General features: G+C 41.5%; 1 protein-coding gene across 6 annotated transcripts in view; it reads right to left on the bottom strand.

The window, feature by feature from the left end:
• The window catches only part of LOC132580764 (uncharacterized), a 29,566-nt gene extending 9,457 nt beyond the window's left edge, over positions 1-20,109 (bottom strand). For 2 of the 6 annotated variants that reach the window (XM_060251825.1, XM_060251830.1), the window contains exons 1-2: positions 19,970-20,109; positions 11,044-11,507 (exon numbers count right to left, since the gene is read on the bottom strand). In XM_060251825.1, the coding sequence (XP_060107808.1) occupies positions 11,044-11,460 (417 nt within the window). In that variant the 5' untranslated portion in view covers positions 11,461-11,507; positions 19,970-20,109. Of the gene's footprint in view, positions 1-11,043; positions 11,687-14,752; positions 14,976-15,567; positions 15,630-17,168; positions 17,329-19,969 lie in introns of those variants that run through there. The other 4 variants (XM_060251827.1, XM_060251828.1, XM_060251826.1 and 1 more) reach the window with 4 other exon arrangements.

Here is a 20,109-nt window from a genome sequence, read left to right as displayed (position 1 = left end):
CATTCAAAGTGAAGAATATTAAGCTGGACAGACTCAAGATCAGACTCAGTATATTCATGTAAAAGGTGTCCCGGAATCAAAAAGAAATCCCACCATATATTTCATTCTGAACAGGCACCTTCTGGCTTGCTCCTGGTTTCAGCACACACCATATACAGTAATGACTGACAAAAAGATTCTATGAGGCCAGAAGCAGGGCTGAGAGTGGACAGCTGGAGGGAGAGAGGTGGAGGAGAAAAGGGCCGTTTCCACATAGGTTACTTGCCCTGATGTCACTGGAAAACAAGTTTTTTTTCCTGCTTCCCGACTGTGTCATGATGCTACATCCTGGGGTCTCTCTGGATGGTTGTTGTGCAGGTAGGAAACTTCAGATTTTCCCAGTCCTACCCACATAAAAGTCATTTTCTTACAAAACCCATTTCTTCCCCCATGGCCTGGAGGGCTTTTAAAAATTAGGAACTGGATACCATTATAACAATACAGCATTCATAACAATATGTGAAACAGGCTCTCTGCATTTCCAGCTTTCACTTTCAAAAAAAGTTAACTCATTTACCCCATTCATTTAGGAAATATAAGGGGAAAGATATACCTCCTCAACAAAAGCAGCTAGAGACTTACTTTAAAAAAATATGAAAGTTGGGGGTTCAGAAAATCTGTTTCACATATTGTTATAACATTATATCAATATAAAGCTATTCAGATGCTGATTTAGGAAATAAATCTGAAAAGCCCTAGTGCTGTGTGGGAGAGGAACATAGCCACTGCTGGGGGGACCAGGCAGTGAAACTACGAGAAAACCTGCCATGTGGGAGCCCCATCGCTCCTGCACTATATTGACAGCCACAGCGGAAACTACGCATGCCTGCCTTTGGGTTGCCAACTCCAGGTTGCAAAACTGCTGGATATTTGGGGGGTGGAGCCTGGGGATGGTGGGGGATGACAATGCCACAGAGTCCAGCCTCCAAAGCAGCCATTTTCTCCAGAGGAACTAATCTTGGCAGTCTGGAGATCAGCTGTAATTCTGAGAGAACGCCAGGCCCCAGGTAGAAGTATCGCCTATCCCCAGGTGGAAAACATCAAGATAGTATCAGTTAAAGGCTGATTCCATAGGACAGGGAAGCACAGTTTAATTCTGCCATTTTGAAGGGGTAGCTTAGCTTCAGCCTGACCTAGACAGGCTGAGTGTCCACTCAAGGGCTCTCCTGCAACTGCTCTGCTGTTTTCCTTTGGGCCACAGCAAAAGGGAGGTGTTCCAGCTTGCCCCAGACCCTGCAGAAGCATCATCATCATCAATGTAATTTTAAAAAAGCAGTTACAGAGGAAAGATGGCGCAAAAAAAACCACAATGGAAATGGTACCAAGTGGCGAAGAAATGAACAGTGTTGGTGCAGATGTAGTAATAGACATGTTAATAGTTTGTTAGCCTGCGCTTGATGATTTTATATTAAACTAGCCTGAAGCTGACACTTTGCTATGGTATTTAACTACCGTAAATTCAGTTATACCACCAAAGAAGTGAATTTCAAAATATAGCATTTGTTGAAGGGATTCAAAAGGAGTAGTTTCTAGTGTAAAAATGGAGAGAAAAATATGTACAACTTTTTTCTCTCTGCTGAAGGACCTCTTTGTAGACCACGTTGGTGGTTCTGCTCTCAGGTGCTAGGATCCCCAGGCTGCTAGATGAGTTCACCATGGAGCAGCCCACACAGAACTGCCCATGTGAGAAGCAGTCCTCTGTTAAGTCAGTTCCAACCACCTTCAGTGTCTGCCCCTGGGACTAGCTGATGGTCAAAGCAGACATTGAGCGGGATTGAAGCTACCTGAACTCCAAGGGGTTATGAGTGGTACAGTGGTATGAATAACAACTCTTCCCAAGCACAGCCAGTGAGCAATGTGACCTTGATGACCTTCCTGTGGAGGGCCTTCAGTCATGGTGGTGATATCAGGGTATATCCTGGCTATTTGGTCTGGAAGGGTCCTCACTACTGACGCTAGGCCTGCAGGGATGGTCAGCTTTCTGTTGGACTGGGGATACTCTCTGTCCCCTATTTTTAGTAGGAGTTCAGAGAATTCCCCAACGGTCATCAACTGCCTGCAGTTTCCTTTAACTGGTTTTTATCTCAGAACACCGGCCACAGCTGACCAATCAGAGAGAGCGGAATGTGCAAGCAGGCAGCAGCCTGCCACGCACATAGGGTTGCCAAGTCCAATTCAAGAAATATCTGGGGTCTTTGGGGGTGGAGCCAGGAGACATTGGGGGTGGAGCCAGAAACAAGGGTGTGACAAGCATAATTGAACTCCAAGGGAGTTCTGGCCATCACATTTAAAGCGACAGCACGCCTTTTTAAATGTCTTCCTTCCATAGGAAATAATGAAGGATAGGGGCACCTTCTTTTGGGGCTCACAGAATTGGACCCCTTGGTCCAATCGTTTTGAAACTTGGAGGGTACTTTGGGGAGAAGCACTAGATACTATATTGAAAATTTGGTGCCTCTACCTCAACAAACAGCTCCCCCAGAACCCCTGAAACCTCCAGATCAATTCCCCATTATACCCTATGAGAATCGATCTCCACATAGGGAATAATGAAGTGCTCAGCAGATGTTCGTCCCGACTTCCGGGGAGGAAAATGGCGAGCTGAGTTGTCTCTCGTAACGGGAGCAAGCTGAAGGTCTTGTTCGGGGTAGTGGAGGGCAAACCAAAGCCCACTGCCTACCTTTCTCAGTGAGAGAAAGGTCCAAGACTTGCACTAAAAACTTTAGAAGAGATTTACCTTGGCTGAAAAGGAGCTTTGGAGAAGGGTCCTTTGAGGCTTTGAGGAGTCTCAGAAGTTTGCAAAATTATCGTCTGCAAGATCTCTCAGAGCCATGGATTTGGCATAAGCTCGTCACGATCCTAACCTTCTGGGACATTTTTAAACAACTAAAGTCTTGGAAGACCAGTGGAACTTGGATAAACAGAGGAAAAAAGGTACAGAAACTCTTCTTTCACTCCGGAGCTATTTACAGACTAAAGAGACGTTTTAAAGGTGGAAATAAGGGGAAAATATAAAACTTGCAAGTAGAAGAAGGGAAGGGTGAAGTTTGGACTATTTTGACATAAAAGACAGTGTTAAAAACTGCTAAAAATTGAAGAGAAATCATTGTTGTGTCTACTTACGATTTGTGGAATGTAAACAACCATACTGCGCAGGAATATACTGGAACAGTCCTCTAACTCTACTGAGCAAGACAGGAAGTGCGTCAAGCAATCTATAAGGTTGAAGGTGACAGAGACAGGAAGCAGTAAAGAAAAAAGCCTACTCTACATCATAGAGAAACATCGGCAGCCATTGCTGGGAGGTCCAATTTAAAACATCGTTTTAAAAAGATTTGGGACTTTAAAAAGTGACAGAAACGACAGGGAAAAGGGTAAGAAGATAAGAACTATTGACTACATTATTGGTGGGCTCCTGGGGTGATTTTAAAAGGGGAAAAAAAATCTTTAAAAGGAGAAAAAATCGCGGCCGCCATTTTGGATTTTTTAAAGACTTTTTTGTTAAATATCTTTGCTTTGGGGGCTCAGAAACCAGCGAAATTGGGCTTGCTGGAAAGGGCAAGCCCTGCTCTATTGAACCTGACTGTCAGATTTTAAATTGGTGAGGTCAAAAATTTCGTCATTTTTTTAAAGGGGAAAAATTCTTCAAAAATTTATATCTGGGCCTGGGAAGCTCAGAAGAAAACAGAACAAAGTTTAATTGAGAGAGAAAATTTAGATCTTCTGAACTTGGTAGTCAAACTTGCAAATTGTGCGACGGAAATTTTTGGTATTTTAATTGCATCCCCCTTGCTCTTTGCTTAAATGTCAGAGCCCAGGCAGCTCCGAACAAGAGCCCTTTCATTAGAAAAAATGCAAGACCAAATGGAGGCTATGGAAGCCAGGATTATGAAAGGAGTTAAGAAAATGATGGAAGAGTTGAAGGAAGAACTTACTACAGTGATTAAAAAAGAAGTGGATGACCTCAAAAACCAAATTGGGAAAATAGACAAGAAAGTACAGGAGGTGGAGGAGAAAGTTAAAACACATGATACCACCTTGCTGAAAGTACAAGAAAAAGTGACGATTCGCGACTGCAAATTAATGGAAAATCAGCTACGTTTGAGAGGAGTACCTGAGGAAGAGAATGATGATTTGAAAGGATATATAACAAACATAATCGCAGAATTCTTAGAAGAAGACCCTGATAAGACTAAAAGCATGTATGATCACATGTATAGAGTCAACTCGTTATATGCCAAAAAAAATAACTTACCAAGAGATGTGGTTGTAAGATTCATGACAAAGGAAATGGTGGGAAGGATTATGAAGAGAAACTTTGAACAATCATTGATAGTAAGAGGTAGCAGAGTGAGAATTATGAAGGAGCTACCGAAAGAAGTGATAAATGACAGGAGAACATATAAAAAGTTGACAGAAAAATTGAAAGACAATGGCACAAGGTATAGATGGATAATCCCCGAGGGTGTGAGCTTTGAACTTCAGGGGAAGAGAGTCACGATCACAAATGCCCGAGAACTGAGGAGATTTTTTGAAGAAAATAAAGAATTTGCACCATGATGGATTACAAACTATTGTCTTGGAATGTTAATGGACTAAATTCACCACAAAAAAGAAGGGCAACTTTTCATTGGATTAAAAAGCAAAATTGTAATATAATTTGTTTGCAAGAAGTCCACATTAAACAAAAGGATTATAAATTTTTATGGAACAAACAATTGGGAAGGGAATTTTTTTCGTTAGCTGACCAGAAAAAAAGGGGAGTAGTTTTTTATATTAAACAAGACCTGGAGCCAAAATTGGTATTTAAAGATAAGGATGGAAGATTTGTAGCAGTGGAAATAACATCAAATGGGAAAAAAACGCTGTTATTGGGACTATATGCACCTAATGGTGCAAAAGATGTTTTTTTTTAAGACATTACACAACAACTAGATGAGTTGACCTACGATCAAATACTCTTAATGGGAGATTTTAATGGAACAGTTGAGAACTCATTGGATAGATCCGGAGGGAAAAAAAATAGTAGAAAAGAAGGAAAATTGCCAAAGTCTTTTTTTGAATTAGTAAAACAGGAAAATTTGGAGGACATATGGAGAAAGTTTAACCCTGAAGTGCGGGACTATACTTTTTTTTCTGCAAGACATAAGACATTTTCTAGAATTGACATGCTATGGGGAACCAGAGATTTAGGCCTCATAACAAGAAAGATAGAGATTTTGCCTAAAATTGGCACTGACCATAACCCAATAATGTGGATTACAAAACTGTCCAAAAGATTGAGAAGATGGAGATTGAATGAAGACTTGCTACAGAACAAAGAAACAGTGACTTTCCTAGGAAAAGAAACTAAAGAATTTTTCCAAGTGAATGATAAAGAAGATATCGATTTTCAGACGGTCTGGGATGCTTATAAAGCAGTAATGAGAGGGTTGCTGATTACTTTGAACAATAAAGATAAAAGGGAAAAAGAAAAACAACTACTGGATATTCAAAATGAAATAAAGAAAAAAGAAAGAGAGCTGAGGAAAAGACCAGGGAAAAAGAAAATTCTAAGGGAAATTTCAATATTGCAAACTCAACTAAGACATTTATTAAACAAAGAAGTAGAATGGAATTTGAAAAGGCTCCAGCAAAAATCGTTTGAAGGAGCAAATAAGACGGGGAAATACTTGGCGTGGCAGCTGAAAAAAAAGAGGGAAAATAAAATAATTAATAGAATTGTGATAGATGAAAGAGACGTAGTTACTCAAGAGGGAATAAAAAGAGAATTTTTTAAGTATTATGCCAAGCTGTTTAAAGGTGCTGAAGTAAAGAGAAAAAAGATAGATGAATATCTACAGAAAATAAAAATTGAGCCATTAACTGAGAATATGAGAAAAATTTTGAATGACCCAATTGAAAAAATAGAAATTGAGGCAGCAATCAACGTGATGAAAAATGATAAAGCTCCCGGGCCAGACGGTTATACAGCCAAGTATTTTAAAATGTTTAAAGATGAATTAATACCAAAATTACAGAAGCTGATGAATGCAATAAGAGTCAAAGGGAAGGTACCAAATACATGGAAAGAAGCTGTTATTTCTTTGATACCTAAAGAAGAAAGAGATGTTACAAATGTGAAAAATTACAGACCAATTTCACTTTTGAACAATGATTATAAAATATTTACAAGAATTCTGGCAGAACGTCTTAAGCAATATTTGATAAATTTTATAAAAGAGGACCAAGCCGGTTTTCTTCCCAAAAGACAAATAAGAGACAATATTAGAACTGTTGTAAATATTGTAGAATATTATGAAAGACATCCAGAAAAGGAAGTAGCGCTATTCTTTGCGGATGCAGAAAAAGCATTTGACAATTTAAATTGGGACTTTATGTTTGCAGTGATGGAAAAAATGGAGCTTGGAGAAAGTTTTATAAGAATGATAAAGGCAATATATTCTGAACAAAGTGCAAGGCTGTGCATCAACGCAGATCTTACAGATGAAATGAAAATTAGTAAAGGTACCAGACAAGGCTGCCCGCTTTCGCCATTGCTGTTTATAATGACTCTTGAAATTTTACTAATGCAGATTCAAGAAGAAAAAGATTTAGAAGGACTACAAATAAAAGGATTTACCTATAAATACAGAGCATTTGCAGATGATATAATGTTTATAAATGAAAATCCTTTACAAGTTACACCTTTGTTGTTAATGAGAATACAAGAGTTTGGGGAGTTGGCGGGACTTTATATAAACAAAGAAAAATCAAAAATCTTATGTAAGAATATGCAGAAAAATAGACAACAAGAACTACAAAGACTAACGGGTTGTGAAGTTACCTCTAAGGTAAAATACCTAGGGGTAGAGATAACAATGAAAAATATTGATTTGTTTAAGAACAATTATGAAAAGCTATGGCGTAAAATAGAAGAAGATATGCTAAAGTGGAACAAGCTCAATTTGTCACTGTTGGGTAGAATAGCTGCAGTAAAAATGAATATTTTACCAAGGATTATGTATCTGTTTCAAACCATCCCCATTGTGAAAGATGCTAAGCAATTTGATAAATGGCGAAGAAAAATTACGGAATTCGTGTGGGCCGGGAGGAAACCTAGAATTAAAATGAAAGTCCTGATAGATGCGAAAGAGAGAGGTGGATTCCAATTACCAGATTTGAAACTGTATCATGAAGCAATTTGTTTAGTATGGTTAAAAGAATGGATAACGTTATTAAATAAAAAACTTCTAATGTTAGAAGGCCATGGAAAAAAATTCGGCTGGCATGCATATTTGTACTATGAAAAAAAGAAGATGGACGGTCTTTTCTCTCACCATTATATAAGGAGTAGCTTATTAAATGTGTGGATAAAGTACAAGAAATATGGTGATGAGAGGAGACCTTTATGGATAGTGCCGGCTGAAGTGATAAAGTTAACGGCCAAAACAGTCAAGGAAAAACAACTATCATACAACCAGTTACTAAAAATACAAAGCGGGAAAATAGAATTGAAAACTGCAGAAGAACTAAACTATAAATATGATTGGTTTCAAATGCAACAAATAAAAAGTTTGATGGAGAATGATATCAAAGCTGAAGGAATAAGGAAAGAACAAACAGAAATGGAAAGAGTTCTGCTTGGAGATAATGAGAAATTAATTTCAAAAGTGTACAAATTACTTTTACAATGGGCTACAGAAGATGAAGTAGTGAAATCTCAAATGATAAAATGGGCAATTAATGTAAATAAAGAAATAAAGATGGAATCTTGGGAATATCTGTGGAAAAATTCCATGAAACTCGCAACATGTCATAGTATTAAAGAGAACTGTTTTAAGATGATGTATAGATGGTATATGACTCCAAAAAAATTAGCAAAGATGAACAATAAGATGCCAGATAGGTGCTGGAAATGTAAAAAGCATGAAGGTTCTTTCTACCATATGTGGTGGACTTGTGAAAGAGCTAAAATGTTTTGGCAAATGATTCAACAAGAGATATCTAAGATCCTGGGATATGAATTCAATAAAGAGGCAGAGACTTTTCTGCTGGGATTACAAATGGAAAAATTTCCAAAAGAAGATAGAACATTAATATGGTACTTGCTCTCAGCTGCTAGGACATTGTATGCGCAGTTGTGGAAGCAAGAAAAAATACCAGAAAAATGGGACTGGATTATGAAAGTTGTGTCATGGAGTGAAATGGACAAATTAACAAGAAAATTAAGAGACTGTGATTTAGAACTTTTTAACCAAGAGTGGAAGAAATTCAGAAGATATGTAGAGAAAGAGTGGAAAATAAAAGGACATTGGACAATTTTTGAGGATTAAGATTTTTAAGATAACAATATAACTCTTGAAGGGGGTTCTTCTTCCCTATGTTTCTTTTTTGTTTCGTTTTTTTTTTCTTGATAGTTAAGGGTACCTTTAATATCTGTTTTTTTAAAGAAAATAACACTGGCGGGGGTCAAGTAATTGGGGGAGGGGTGGGAGAAAGTAAGATGTGGGGTAGAATGATGGTCTTTTTCTTAATATATATTAAGCTTTTTATAAGTTGTAGTTATAGTTCTACTACCATATGTTACTAATAAAATTGTTTATTCACGAGCAGATGTTCGTCCCTTCCCCCACCCCCATTTTCTGGCAACTCTGAAGTGAGGGATCGGCCTCTCTACTCACGAGTTGCAGCCAACTTCCAAGTAACACAGACACCCCATCGCAAGAGGAAGCCTTTCCAATCGGAGACTGAAGCCTCCGGAGGGGAAAAAATCACATGGTGGCTTTGGGAGCGGGGCTTCCCCCCGCCAGCCAGCTAATTGGGGGGTGGGAAGGAGACTGGGAAAATGGAAGAACCCCCGCTGGGACCCGGGGATTGACAAGCCTACACACACACAACAAAGCTTTACCCTTTTGGGAAAACACATTTTATCCTTTTTCACCCCCCCTAGGGCGAAATCCCTTCTTAGTGGTTGCTGACGTCATGGAAGGAATGCACTCCCCAAATTTCGTGTTTCTAGTCCAGGGGTTTGGGCTGGGTGTTGATGAGTCAGTCAGGACACCTGTTTTTATATCTATAAATAAAAGTTCACATCCACAGGGTCTCTTCCACCTACTGAAAGACTGCAAACCTGGAACCTTGGCACAAGCATAAGAACATCTGCACAGAAAGAGGCTTCTCTCTGCATCCACAGCGGCCTGCAGTTTTGATCTGCTTTTAATGCCAATATGCTTAGGACTCTGCAAAAGCTATACTGTGATGGGCATAGAGTCTTTTTTCCCTACCAACTTCAGGGCCAACAGCTGATGGGAACTCCCCTCTCATACAGAATGCCTAAAACAGCCTGACCACACACACACACACACCCCGCCAAAAGCTCAGCTGCAGGAAGCTTATTTCTTCCCCAGAAGCAAAGCTGAAGAAGTAAAAGAAAGGAAACTTTGACCTTTAGTGCTAGGCAGAGCAACAAAGGCTGCTGGGAAGTTCCACCAGCACCATCCCAGCTGGGACATCAGCCGGAGTGTGTTTGGCAGAGAAGCAGCCTTGTCCTAAAGGGATTTCAATGCCTTTTACATAACATACCAAGTCAGAACCTTGGCTCACTGAAATGAGTATCACTTGCTTTACCAGTAAGTGGCTGTCAAGCAGAGAAACGCCCAGATTCTTGAGCACTGAAGTGACCCTAAACTGAGACACATCTTTGGTCTAGCTAGATCAATATTTCCTGCTCTAGCAGGCAGCAGCTCCCCAAGGTATCAGGCAAAGGGTTAAAAGTCTTTCCTGACACCAGTTATCCGAAGTTCTTTCATGGGAGATAACAGGGGCTGAACCTGGGACCTTCTGCATACAAAACAGGTGCTCTACCACTGAGCCTCAGCTCTGTACTCAGAAACTCACCTACCACAACTGGAAAGGTAACCTAGGAACACCCTAAATAAACAAAGTCAGTTGCCCCTGTGGCTGCAGACACAAGGGAAAAGATACTCTGACTCCTGTCACAAGCGAGAGGCACAGGGACTCCTGGAAATTTGTGCCATCTCCAGTGTTCCCTCTAAGCTGAGCTAGTGTGAGCTAGCTCACAGTTTTTTAGGCTCCAGCTCACATATTTTTGTCTTAGCTCAGAAAGGATGGCCCCAGAGCAAACTAATTTATGCAGTAGTTCACAACTTAGAATTTTTGCTCACAAGACTCCACAGCTTAGAGGGAGTATTGGCCATCTCTATCCCAGCTAAAACCCTGCCTCCCGTGATCTCCCTCCTTTACCTTTTCCCTCCAGTCACCTCTCCTCCCTTCCCTTGTAAATGTCGGTTTTTACGCCGCATACCTGAGGGTGGGGCTGATATCCTATTTTTATATATGGCAACCAGTTAATGCTGATAGTCTAGAAATAATAATTTGCTGTGACCTGTCTTCAGGATGACCTATCTTCAGGATGGGTTGCATCCTTCAGTTGTTCTCACAACAGGACGGGCATAAAATTTCAGGACAGATGAGACAAAGGGAAATACTTCTGCACTCACAGAGCAATTAAATGATGCCACTTATTGCAAGTGGATGTAGTTATGGCTATTTGCATAGATGACTTTAAAGGGGGATTAGATGGTTTCATGGAGGGCGGGTTTCTCACACTGGCTACTAGCCACGATGGCTAAAAGGAGCTTCTATGGCCAGAGGCAGTAAACTTCTAAAACCCAGTTGCAGGGAGGCAACATCAGGGGAAGGTCTTGACCTCTATGCCCTGTTGGCTGACCCTCCAGAGCAACTGGTTGGCCACTATGTGAAACAGGATGTTGGACTAAATGGACCACTGGTCTGATCCAGCAGCATATCTGTTGGGGAAATTCTGGAGCTGAGAGCAGACAATCTCTCTGGGTGCAAAATTCAGAAGGCTCCTTAATGCTCATGGCCACCCAAGATCCTAGCTATGAGGTCAAGCTCAGGATCAATGTGTTCATGAGTCAGAAGCACATTGTATTCCTGGGCCCATGGTTCTGAACTGCAAATCACCAGGGGATTACTCACCTGTTTGTACAAGGTATTCTGAAAGCAATCACTAAGTGTCACTGATAAGCCAGGGAAAGGCAACACAGAGAAAGGCCGGCCAACCTTCAGCCTCTTAGACTTTCGCAGCTGCTGGTACTCTTGCAGGCTAGATTGGAACCTAAAGCTGAACAGACCTGCTTTGGGTCTCCTTAAAGACGACAAAGGTATCTGGAACCAGCGGAGGTCCCTCCAGGTCCTAAACAGCTCTGTGCTATACGATACCTTCTCTGGCTGGGGAACTAAAGCAACTTCCTTGCAAGACAGATTCTGGCTTGCCAGCTCCACTATATCGCTGGATGTCCCTGCTGGTTCCACTGGATCCCTGGATGTCCCAGGTTGTTCACAAGGTGGATCAGATCCCTCAGAGCTTTGCTTTCCTGTCTCCTTCATAGGCATCTCTGATGGCTCCTCCAGGAGAGGCTGGGGCACAGGAGAGGCTCAAGCTGTTTGTTGAAAGTTGAGTGGAAACGTCAGGAGAGTATGGAACACACACACACACACATTAACAGGATGGTACTTTTAGCCTTGACTGCTTTTAAGAATTAGGAGTTCACCAATTAGCAAAAGCAAACCTGTCTTCTTCTGGAGCACTTAGGATGCCCTGCAGAAGGTCACCAGACACCTGGAAAGAAAGAAGAGAAGGTACAAATAGCAGCTCTCTCATTGCAAAGAGTCTGTCTTCACCCATCGCTTGTTTAGTGCTTTCAACTACCAAGTTGTGTTTTAGAGCTGGATTCATGCACAAACTACATAAACTCCAGTTTAGGGACCCAGATTACAAGGGTTTCTAACCCCACAGGTGGACTTCTTGATGGCACGGGTTTTTTGGCCACTGTGTGACACAGAGTGTTGGACTGGATGGGCCATTAGCCTGATCCATCATGGCTTCTCTTATGTTCTTAAGGTGCCTCTAAATTTCTAAAAAATCTACAAATTACCATTTGAGGGTAGTGACATTGGGTCATTTTACACTTAACATAATTTAGGGCTTTGGCGTGTGTCATTGTGGTCCAGATCAATTTTTTTTAAAATTATAATATTATTTCACACTAGTTCTACTGATATATTTTAACAGTTAGGGTGTCATCTTTAAACCAGAGAGGCTGGGGCTCAAATTCTCACTCAGCCATGAGATTCACAGAGTGGCCACAGGTGGATTATTGTCTCAGATTAACCTACCTCATAGGGCTGTTGTGGCAATAAATGGGAGCAAATCTCCTGAATGTTTCTAAGCCCCTTGGAGGAAGTGGTAGGTGCAAATGTAATTAATAAATAATAATTCTATGAAGTGCTGCAAATGCACAATAAACTCTAAATAAACATCAAAGATAACTCCTACACTGCTGAAAAAAGGTACGTATCACTTTGTCAGTCTCTTTTCCAAGGCTTCCCTGGTTCAGCGAATGAACCTATTTGAACTGCATGCAGCTCACTCCGGGCTCCAGGTCTGAGCTTGCTGGGTTTAATTACCAGTATACAGGCTCCCAAGCAGAGCCGCAGTGGGCAATAAGGCTCAAAGCTCTCCATCTCATTACCTAGCCTTTCATGCAAAGGACTGCAAATAATTGTAACACAGGAGGTAACAAAGTTCTGACTAGCAATCAAAGGCAACCCTTATTGTGGGAAAGCAGAGACTGCTTACAGCTGGGAATTCTCAAATACTGAAAGCCAGTCTAACTGTGAGCCCGCAAGGTCTCATTATCTGCATACATAAAACTGTCAGTTTCTGATGAAAGGCTCAGAGGCTCCCCAAATGATACACACAAAGCAGCTATCATCCAAAAGCCTGTAGCCTAAATATATTTATGCTGTTTAATTTAGCAGAAGTTGTTCATAGATGCCTGAGTTCAGAATCTATAATGTCACCATTTCCTCATAACACTCCCCTGCCTGGCCCTAGGACTGCAAGTCACTGTGAACATATATGAACATATATGAACTCTATGAGATCACAGCAGCTGAGTCAACGGAAAGAAGGAATGATGGGATCAGAATGGCGTCACAAAGGGTTTGCTAGCCCTAAGGCCAGAAGCAGATTCATAAGAATCTTAGAGCCCACAGACCTTAAAGCAAGACTGAAGTTTAAAATGCGGCTACCATGGACAGTCTGGCATGTGAATGCTTACAGACAGCACCACTGTGGGAAAAGCCACCTGCCTGCAACAAGGCACATTCAGGACTAGGCCCTGTAACAAACTCACACACTTTCAGTGCACAGTGATAGTCGGAAGTGGATTTTGCCATTTTACGCTGTAAAATCCAGTTGCAACGTGCATTCAAGGTAGATTTAAACTGTATTATTCAACATGCATGAAGCACCAGCCAACACTGCCTCCATGTCTAACAAAAAAATAGTATGAGATCTGATAACATCAGGAGTTCATTTATGTGGTCTTCACCTAAAGTGTAGGGTTGCCAAGTCTAGGCTGTAAAATACCTGGCGATTTGGGGGGTGGGGGTGGAACCTGGGAAAGGTGGGGCTTGGGAAGGAAGCAACTTCAGCAGCAATAATTTTCATAGGGCAACTCTTCAAAGCAGCCATTTTCTCCAGGGAAACCGATCTCTGTTGTCTAGAAATCCGTCATAAGACTAGATCTCCAGGTTCCACCCCCTAAGGCTGGAAACCGTACCTAAGGCTGTATACCTAAGGCATACACAGTACCATCTGCCAAGGGCAGGATCATTTTTTTTAAAAGACATTTTATTCTTGTAGGACAATCAGCCACTAACTTGAAAGGCTTGGTGTTTTAACAAAGGGAGATTTCACCCAATGTGAAACTGCTCAGACAGAATTTATAAATACCTTTGACTGAATCCATGTAGGCTTCAGTCAAAACAATGGTTTCCTCCTACAGCTGTGGGTGTGTTAGATTAGTTTATCTACATTAGGATGATTGTGTTATCAAAAATCGCCCCAGTTGTGAACAGTTATGTTGCTGCTCTGGTATACACTTGAATTTTACACAGAAACATCAATCTGTTATCTCATGGATTTCTGTAGTCTGGGCCACATTTAGAATTTCTTTATCTCACCATGTAACATTTTATGCAATGACATCAACTCTGGTTTGAAAAAGCTTTTGCCATAATAAATCTGTTAATTTTTAAGGTACTACAAGATGGTTCTTAATTTACTACCCCCCTGGAAAATTTAAAATGCCATAGGAGGCTTATGGCACCTTAAATGCTAACCATTATTATTATTATTATTATTATCATTATTATAGCCTAAACTTTCAACGACTAGAGCATGTCAGATCCATGTTGAGATTGTGAGAGATTAGTGATTTGGGATGTTATAAGGATGGAAAGCAAGGCTTTGTTTTAATTTCAATTTAGCTGTAATGCAAATACTCTTTCTACATTTGAGTCCTGCAACCCTGCCAACAACTCTAATAGCCAGCAGAGCTGCAAATGCAAGGATCATCCCAAAATAACATCTCATTCCTAAAGGCATGAGATAAATGGATCTCATTAAACGAAATGGGACTTACTCCCTTATCAGCACGTTTAGGACTGCAGTCACAAGCCCTGTAAAGTAAAACCTCGGCTATCTCTAGGATCTTTACTAAAAGAACGGCTGGGAGAGATACTTTGATATACCAGAGCGGGGGGGGGGGGGGGGCGGGGGTGGATTTGAAACGGAAGCTGCTAGGGCAGGGTGACGCCTACACCCGCGGATCTCTACCTGCAAGAAGCTACCTCCCGCCGCGCCGGCCACTAACTCCCACCCGTCTCTGTCTGTTTCAAAAATCAACAAGGGTAATCAACATTCCATCGCTAAAGCAACCAATCGACACCCAAGAATGTAACGATTTTACAAACGAACCAATCAGCAACGAGATGTTCAAAGTAATCTCGGCACATTAAAGTAGAATAAAGACAGGTAGAGAACGTGCTTGAAATTTCACATAATCCCGGGTTTCAGTTAGAAGGAACGAGTTCATGGCGGGGGCGGGGGATAAACGCCTGAATCGTTTCAACATGCCTCTCTATTCTTCCTGAGTGTGGCTTTATTTAAAAACACTGTCGTTATTTAGTGGCAGCGTGGATTGGTGGGGCATGTAGTTTTGTACAGGGGAAACCTTTCTATTTATGGGATTTGTATCCTGCATTTCAACCATACGATCGGCTAAACGGTTTAAAATACGATTCTCCAAACCTATGGAGGATAGGGATGCGGGTAGTTCACCCAGTAGTCATTTCTCTGAGGCTGATTCCACACTAAATCTTTAATCCTGGTTCAGCCCTGTCCCCAAACTGACATTCTGCACTAGAGGCATAGAAACCAACTTCATGAGTCTATGATTCTAGTGTAGAAAATCAGTTTGGGGACAGGGCTGAACCAGGATTAAAGGTCTAGTGCAGAATTGGTCTAAGTGTGAGATATTATAAACCAAGCCTCTCCTCCCCATACTAAGCAAGACTGTTTGCCTATCAATATCACCAACACTGAATAAGCAGTAGTTCGCCAGGGTCTCTAGTATCAGTCTTTCACATCACTTACTACAAAAACTGAATTCTGGCCAAAGGGGGTAGGGGAGAATGGTTTGTCATAGATTAACCTGCAAAAAACAGCAGTTGAAGTTTTTCATGGCATGGAGATAAACAGAATCACCTGATAACTGTCATATTTATAGGGTTGCCAGCCTCCAGGCAGGGCCTGGAGATCTCCCATGTTCACAACTGATCTCCAGCTGGCAGAGATCAGCTTCCCTGGAGAAAATGGCTGCTTTGAGGGTGGACTCTAAGCCTCTCTCCACCCCAAACCCCACCCTCTCCTGGCTCCACCCCCAAAGTCTCCAAATATTTTCCGAAACCAACCTGGCAACCCTAGCTGCAGATCAAACTGATATTAACAGGGCAGCTAGAAGGACCACTTTAAAAGTTGACAAAACTGAAGATACTGGAAATTTAACCTGTGGCTGCCCTACCACTGACCCACAAATCCCACCCCTACAATTTATCATGAAAGAGCATATTATAAAGCTCTAGCTGGTACAATTGCTTGCCAAAAGGCAGGAGAATGTCCTATCCCTTTAATGTATAGAAACCAGCAAGCTTTAGTTTTTCATGGCTTGGAGCTAAATAGCCTTTAAAAACAGAACATAAAGAGGCAAAATAATCTTTTCAGACCCTTGGCAATTCTAGAACAGGGTGGGGAAGACATTACCAGGAAAGGTCTGTGTAAAAAAAGAACAATGTCACTGTTCCCCATTCTTCTGAACTGTGCACCAACATGATGAACCTGCTCTGTAGAAATCTGAGGAAGCACGTGTGCACAAAAAATCTTATACTGTGAACAAAACTTTGTTGTTCTTAAAGGTGCCACTGGACTCAAACTTTGTTCTATAGAGATCACTGGGTTTCTCTGACTGCAGTTGTATTCCCAGCTCTCTTCAGTCCCTAGAAAATTCACCATTGTTAGTTCCCAAAGCACCATCATAAAACCTATTTAAGTCATTAAATTCCAGACCCATTAAGGACAGTTTATAGGGCTCTCAGGGGGCAGGACATCCCCTTCTTTGGATCAAAAATAAAGGTGCTAATTCAAAACTTTCTCTGATGTAAAATTGAATTTATAAAATCCCCCCCACCAGAGGGGCTTTGCTCAGGGCCCCAAGATCATGCAGTGTGAAAACAGCATGCTTGGCGTAGAAAGAAAGAGAGACTTTAACTGATTTCCCCCAAAGGGCTTGGTAGGTAAAAGGACAGGAGATCTCAAACCTCTTACTCTGGGTGCTGAGAACAGCCACTCCAGAAGTCAGGCAGGCAGGACATGCACCCCCTCCCCAACACACCCTTTTTTCTTTTCTTTTCTTTGTGAGAGTGAAAGTTCTGCCTTTACAAGACCTCAGCTTCTCACTCTCAGGGTTCACTCCAGTGTGCACCTACTCTCAAGTCAGTGATTCCAGACATGGCTTGAAATATAAATCAGATTTATTAACTTAAGGAGTGCTGCAAAGCATAAATCATTCAGTCACAGGCAAAAATACATAAAATAAACAAACCTCACACTATTACTACATAAAATCTGTCTAGCCGAAAACTTTAGACTACTACCTTCAGGCATCACTGAAAGACTATTTGGTCATTTCTCTTACCCATCTGATAAGATATAGGCCCCCTTCAAGCTTAGCTGCTTTAGCCTAGCAACACACCAAAGTGAAAAAAGATAAAGGGGAGCCCTCCTGTGCACTACCCAGCAACTCAATAGCCAATCAGGGCCATCCAGTTAACTGGCATCTGCTGTGTGAGAAAGACTACGAAAGAGAGATAGCGACTGTAAAACAGTCTCCCATGGTCAAGTCTCTAAAGGAACAGAAACTGCTTACAGGTGTTACTAATAATCAGAGGAAGAACCTCTAAATAGGACAGAATTCCAACAATACTTAAGAGTTCTGAAAGAAGATCCACTCACCTTATTAGTACCTGAAGTCTAAATTATCAAATTCCTTACAGTGGAATATTGTGAAAGACAGTGAAGATGCTACATCTGTTTTCTCTCTGCCCATTCACTTCAGGGATGTGTATGTGTTGATTACATGTTGTACACTGACTTCTCGGTGTAATTTTGCTATGTCCCCTCCTTTTATGGTCACTTGAATTCTTAAGTATAAATTTAGTTGCTTTTCAGGGATGTCAAACATGCAGTTTGGGGGCCAAATCAGGCCCCCGGAGGCCTCCTATCAGGCCCTCGAGCAACTGGCTGTCATGCTTCCTTCTCCTTATATCTTGTTTCCTTCTGCATAACAGCTTCCTTTGCAAGACTTGCTCAATTGCACAGGAGCTACAGAGCAAAACCTCTATTTTCTCCATTGGCTGAGGCTCCTCTCTTGGGGAGGAAGGGGGAAGGAATAGCTTGCTTTGCCAGACTATCTCACAGCAGAGCTACTGAGCCAACCCTATCTTCCTTCTATTGGCTGAGGCTCCCCCCCCCAATTCCCTGGGAAAGGAAGGAAAAAGCCAGTTTCCTGGATCCCATGGGAGAAGTACAAAGAAAGCATCTTTAAGACCAATGAATGCTAATGTTTTAAGCATGTTTTAAGTTTTTTAAAATATAAATTTGTTGTCTGTCTGTGTTCTTTATAAAATTTATATCTCTACTACCTAATCTTAAATAGGCATACACATGGCCTGGCCCAGCCCAACAAGGTCTCATTTATGTCCGATCCAGCCCTCATAACAAATGAGTTTGACACCCCTGCTTTAGGTGGACACTCCTGGGCATCTGAGGAAGTGAGCACTGACACAAAGAACTTTAGAGCAGGGGTGTCAAACATGCAGCCTTAGGGCTGGATCAGGCCCCCCAAAGGCTCCTATGAGGCCTGCGAGCACCTCAGTCATCTCCTTCCTTCTCTCTCGCTCGCTTCTTTCTGCATCACAGCTTGCTTTGCCAGGCTTGTTCAATCATACAGGAGCTACAGAGCAAAGCCTCTATTTTTTCCCCATTGGCTGACCAGCACATGAAGCAGCTTATGTACAAAAGCTCGCAATGCCCAGCCATTTCAGGTTTTCCCCTGGGTTTTAGGCTCAAACCATTGATCATGAGATTTCTGTAATGAATGTCAATAAATCAAAAGTAGGTTTGCAACTTTATGGACACACACCTGAACAACATACTCAAGATTCCTACAGCATAAACATTGTCTCCAGATTTTGATGCAATAACTCAGAGCAAGAGGTGTCAGTTATCAGAAACTGTTAAATAAACAAAATATTGCAAGATTGCTAATCTTTTAAGCATCTTTTAAGTTTTTAAAAAATCTTTGTGTTTGTGTCCTTTATAGTTTATATCTCCACTACCTGGCATTATATTTTATGACACACATGGCCTGGCCAGGTCTCATTTATGTCAGATCCGGTCCTCATAACAAAGGAGTTCAACCCCCTGCTTTAGAGTGCAATATAGTTTGTTAAATTTTTAAGGTGGTGCTGAACTCTGGTAAACAGGGGAGCAGAAGAACAGTGAGAAGACTAAGTTCTAAAAACCTGGTAATTAAGGTGCTGTGTGATAAAGAGCAAAGGGGGGAAATACTCTTTCTGATAAATATTTGCAGAGAAATACTTCTGGAAATAACATTTTTGTGCATTTTTTAGACATAATCCATTTATGGACGATAGGCAAATAAAACCAGGTGGGCAGCCATGAAGCAGTAGAACAAATTTTGAGTCCAGTGACACCTTGAAGACCAACAAAAGTTTATTCAAGGCATGAGCTTTCATGTGCACACACACAAAAGCTCATACCTTAAATAAACTTCTATTGGTCTCAAAGGTGCAAATAAAAATCAAGGAAACATCCCATTCTTTAGTTTGCTAGTCCTAACTATTGTTAAGCTTTCAGTTACACACGGGGCAATTTTACACTGGCAGACTTCATATAAAACCAACACACCAACGTAAATCTAAGATACATGTTTACACTGTTGCAGGTGTGTACATTTTACAACCCACAGCCGGGTCCCAAGCACGTTTAAATTAATCCAAATTACATCCCACAAGGCTCAACGGAGCTTATTCCCAGGTGAACAGGCACAGAATTGCAGGCCTAACAGAAAAGCTGTGGCCAGCCATATTGCTCTTCTTGCCAAGAACAAAACCAATTCTCTCTCGTCGCCTCCACTAAACCGCTTCCCCATTCCCTCCCCCTCCAAAAACAAGGCCTCATAGAGAGTAGTTGAGATCACGTGAGACGTATATAGCTGGGGGAGGGCAGCCATAGATGCCACACGCTAGTGTGGCCACCCTAATTCGCACTTCCGCTCTGCGGAGGTATAAGAATCCTGTCTATTTGGACTAGTCCACACATATCTTGCTCGTCGAACTAGTGCTCCACTCTCGCTTCCAATGCAAACAATGGGGGAGAAGGGGGGGCCCCCACTAGGAAGGTGTCAAAGGATACAGCGACGCCTCTTGAAGTCCAAGGAGAAGCATCATAGTGCGGGGGGGGTAGCTTTCAACTTTCACCGGAAGTGCAGGCTGAGGGGGGGGTAACTCTTAAATCCTTTCCTATCTCTATGTCGAGGCCCGCGCTTTAAAAGT

This window comes from Heteronotia binoei, chromosome 12 (genome assembly GCF_032191835.1).
Source record: "Heteronotia binoei isolate CCM8104 ecotype False Entrance Well chromosome 12, APGP_CSIRO_Hbin_v1, whole genome shotgun sequence".
NCBI classification, from domain to species: Eukaryota; Metazoa; Chordata; class Lepidosauria; order Squamata; family Gekkonidae; genus Heteronotia; species Heteronotia binoei.
This window is presented reverse-complemented; position numbering and strand designations above follow the sequence as displayed.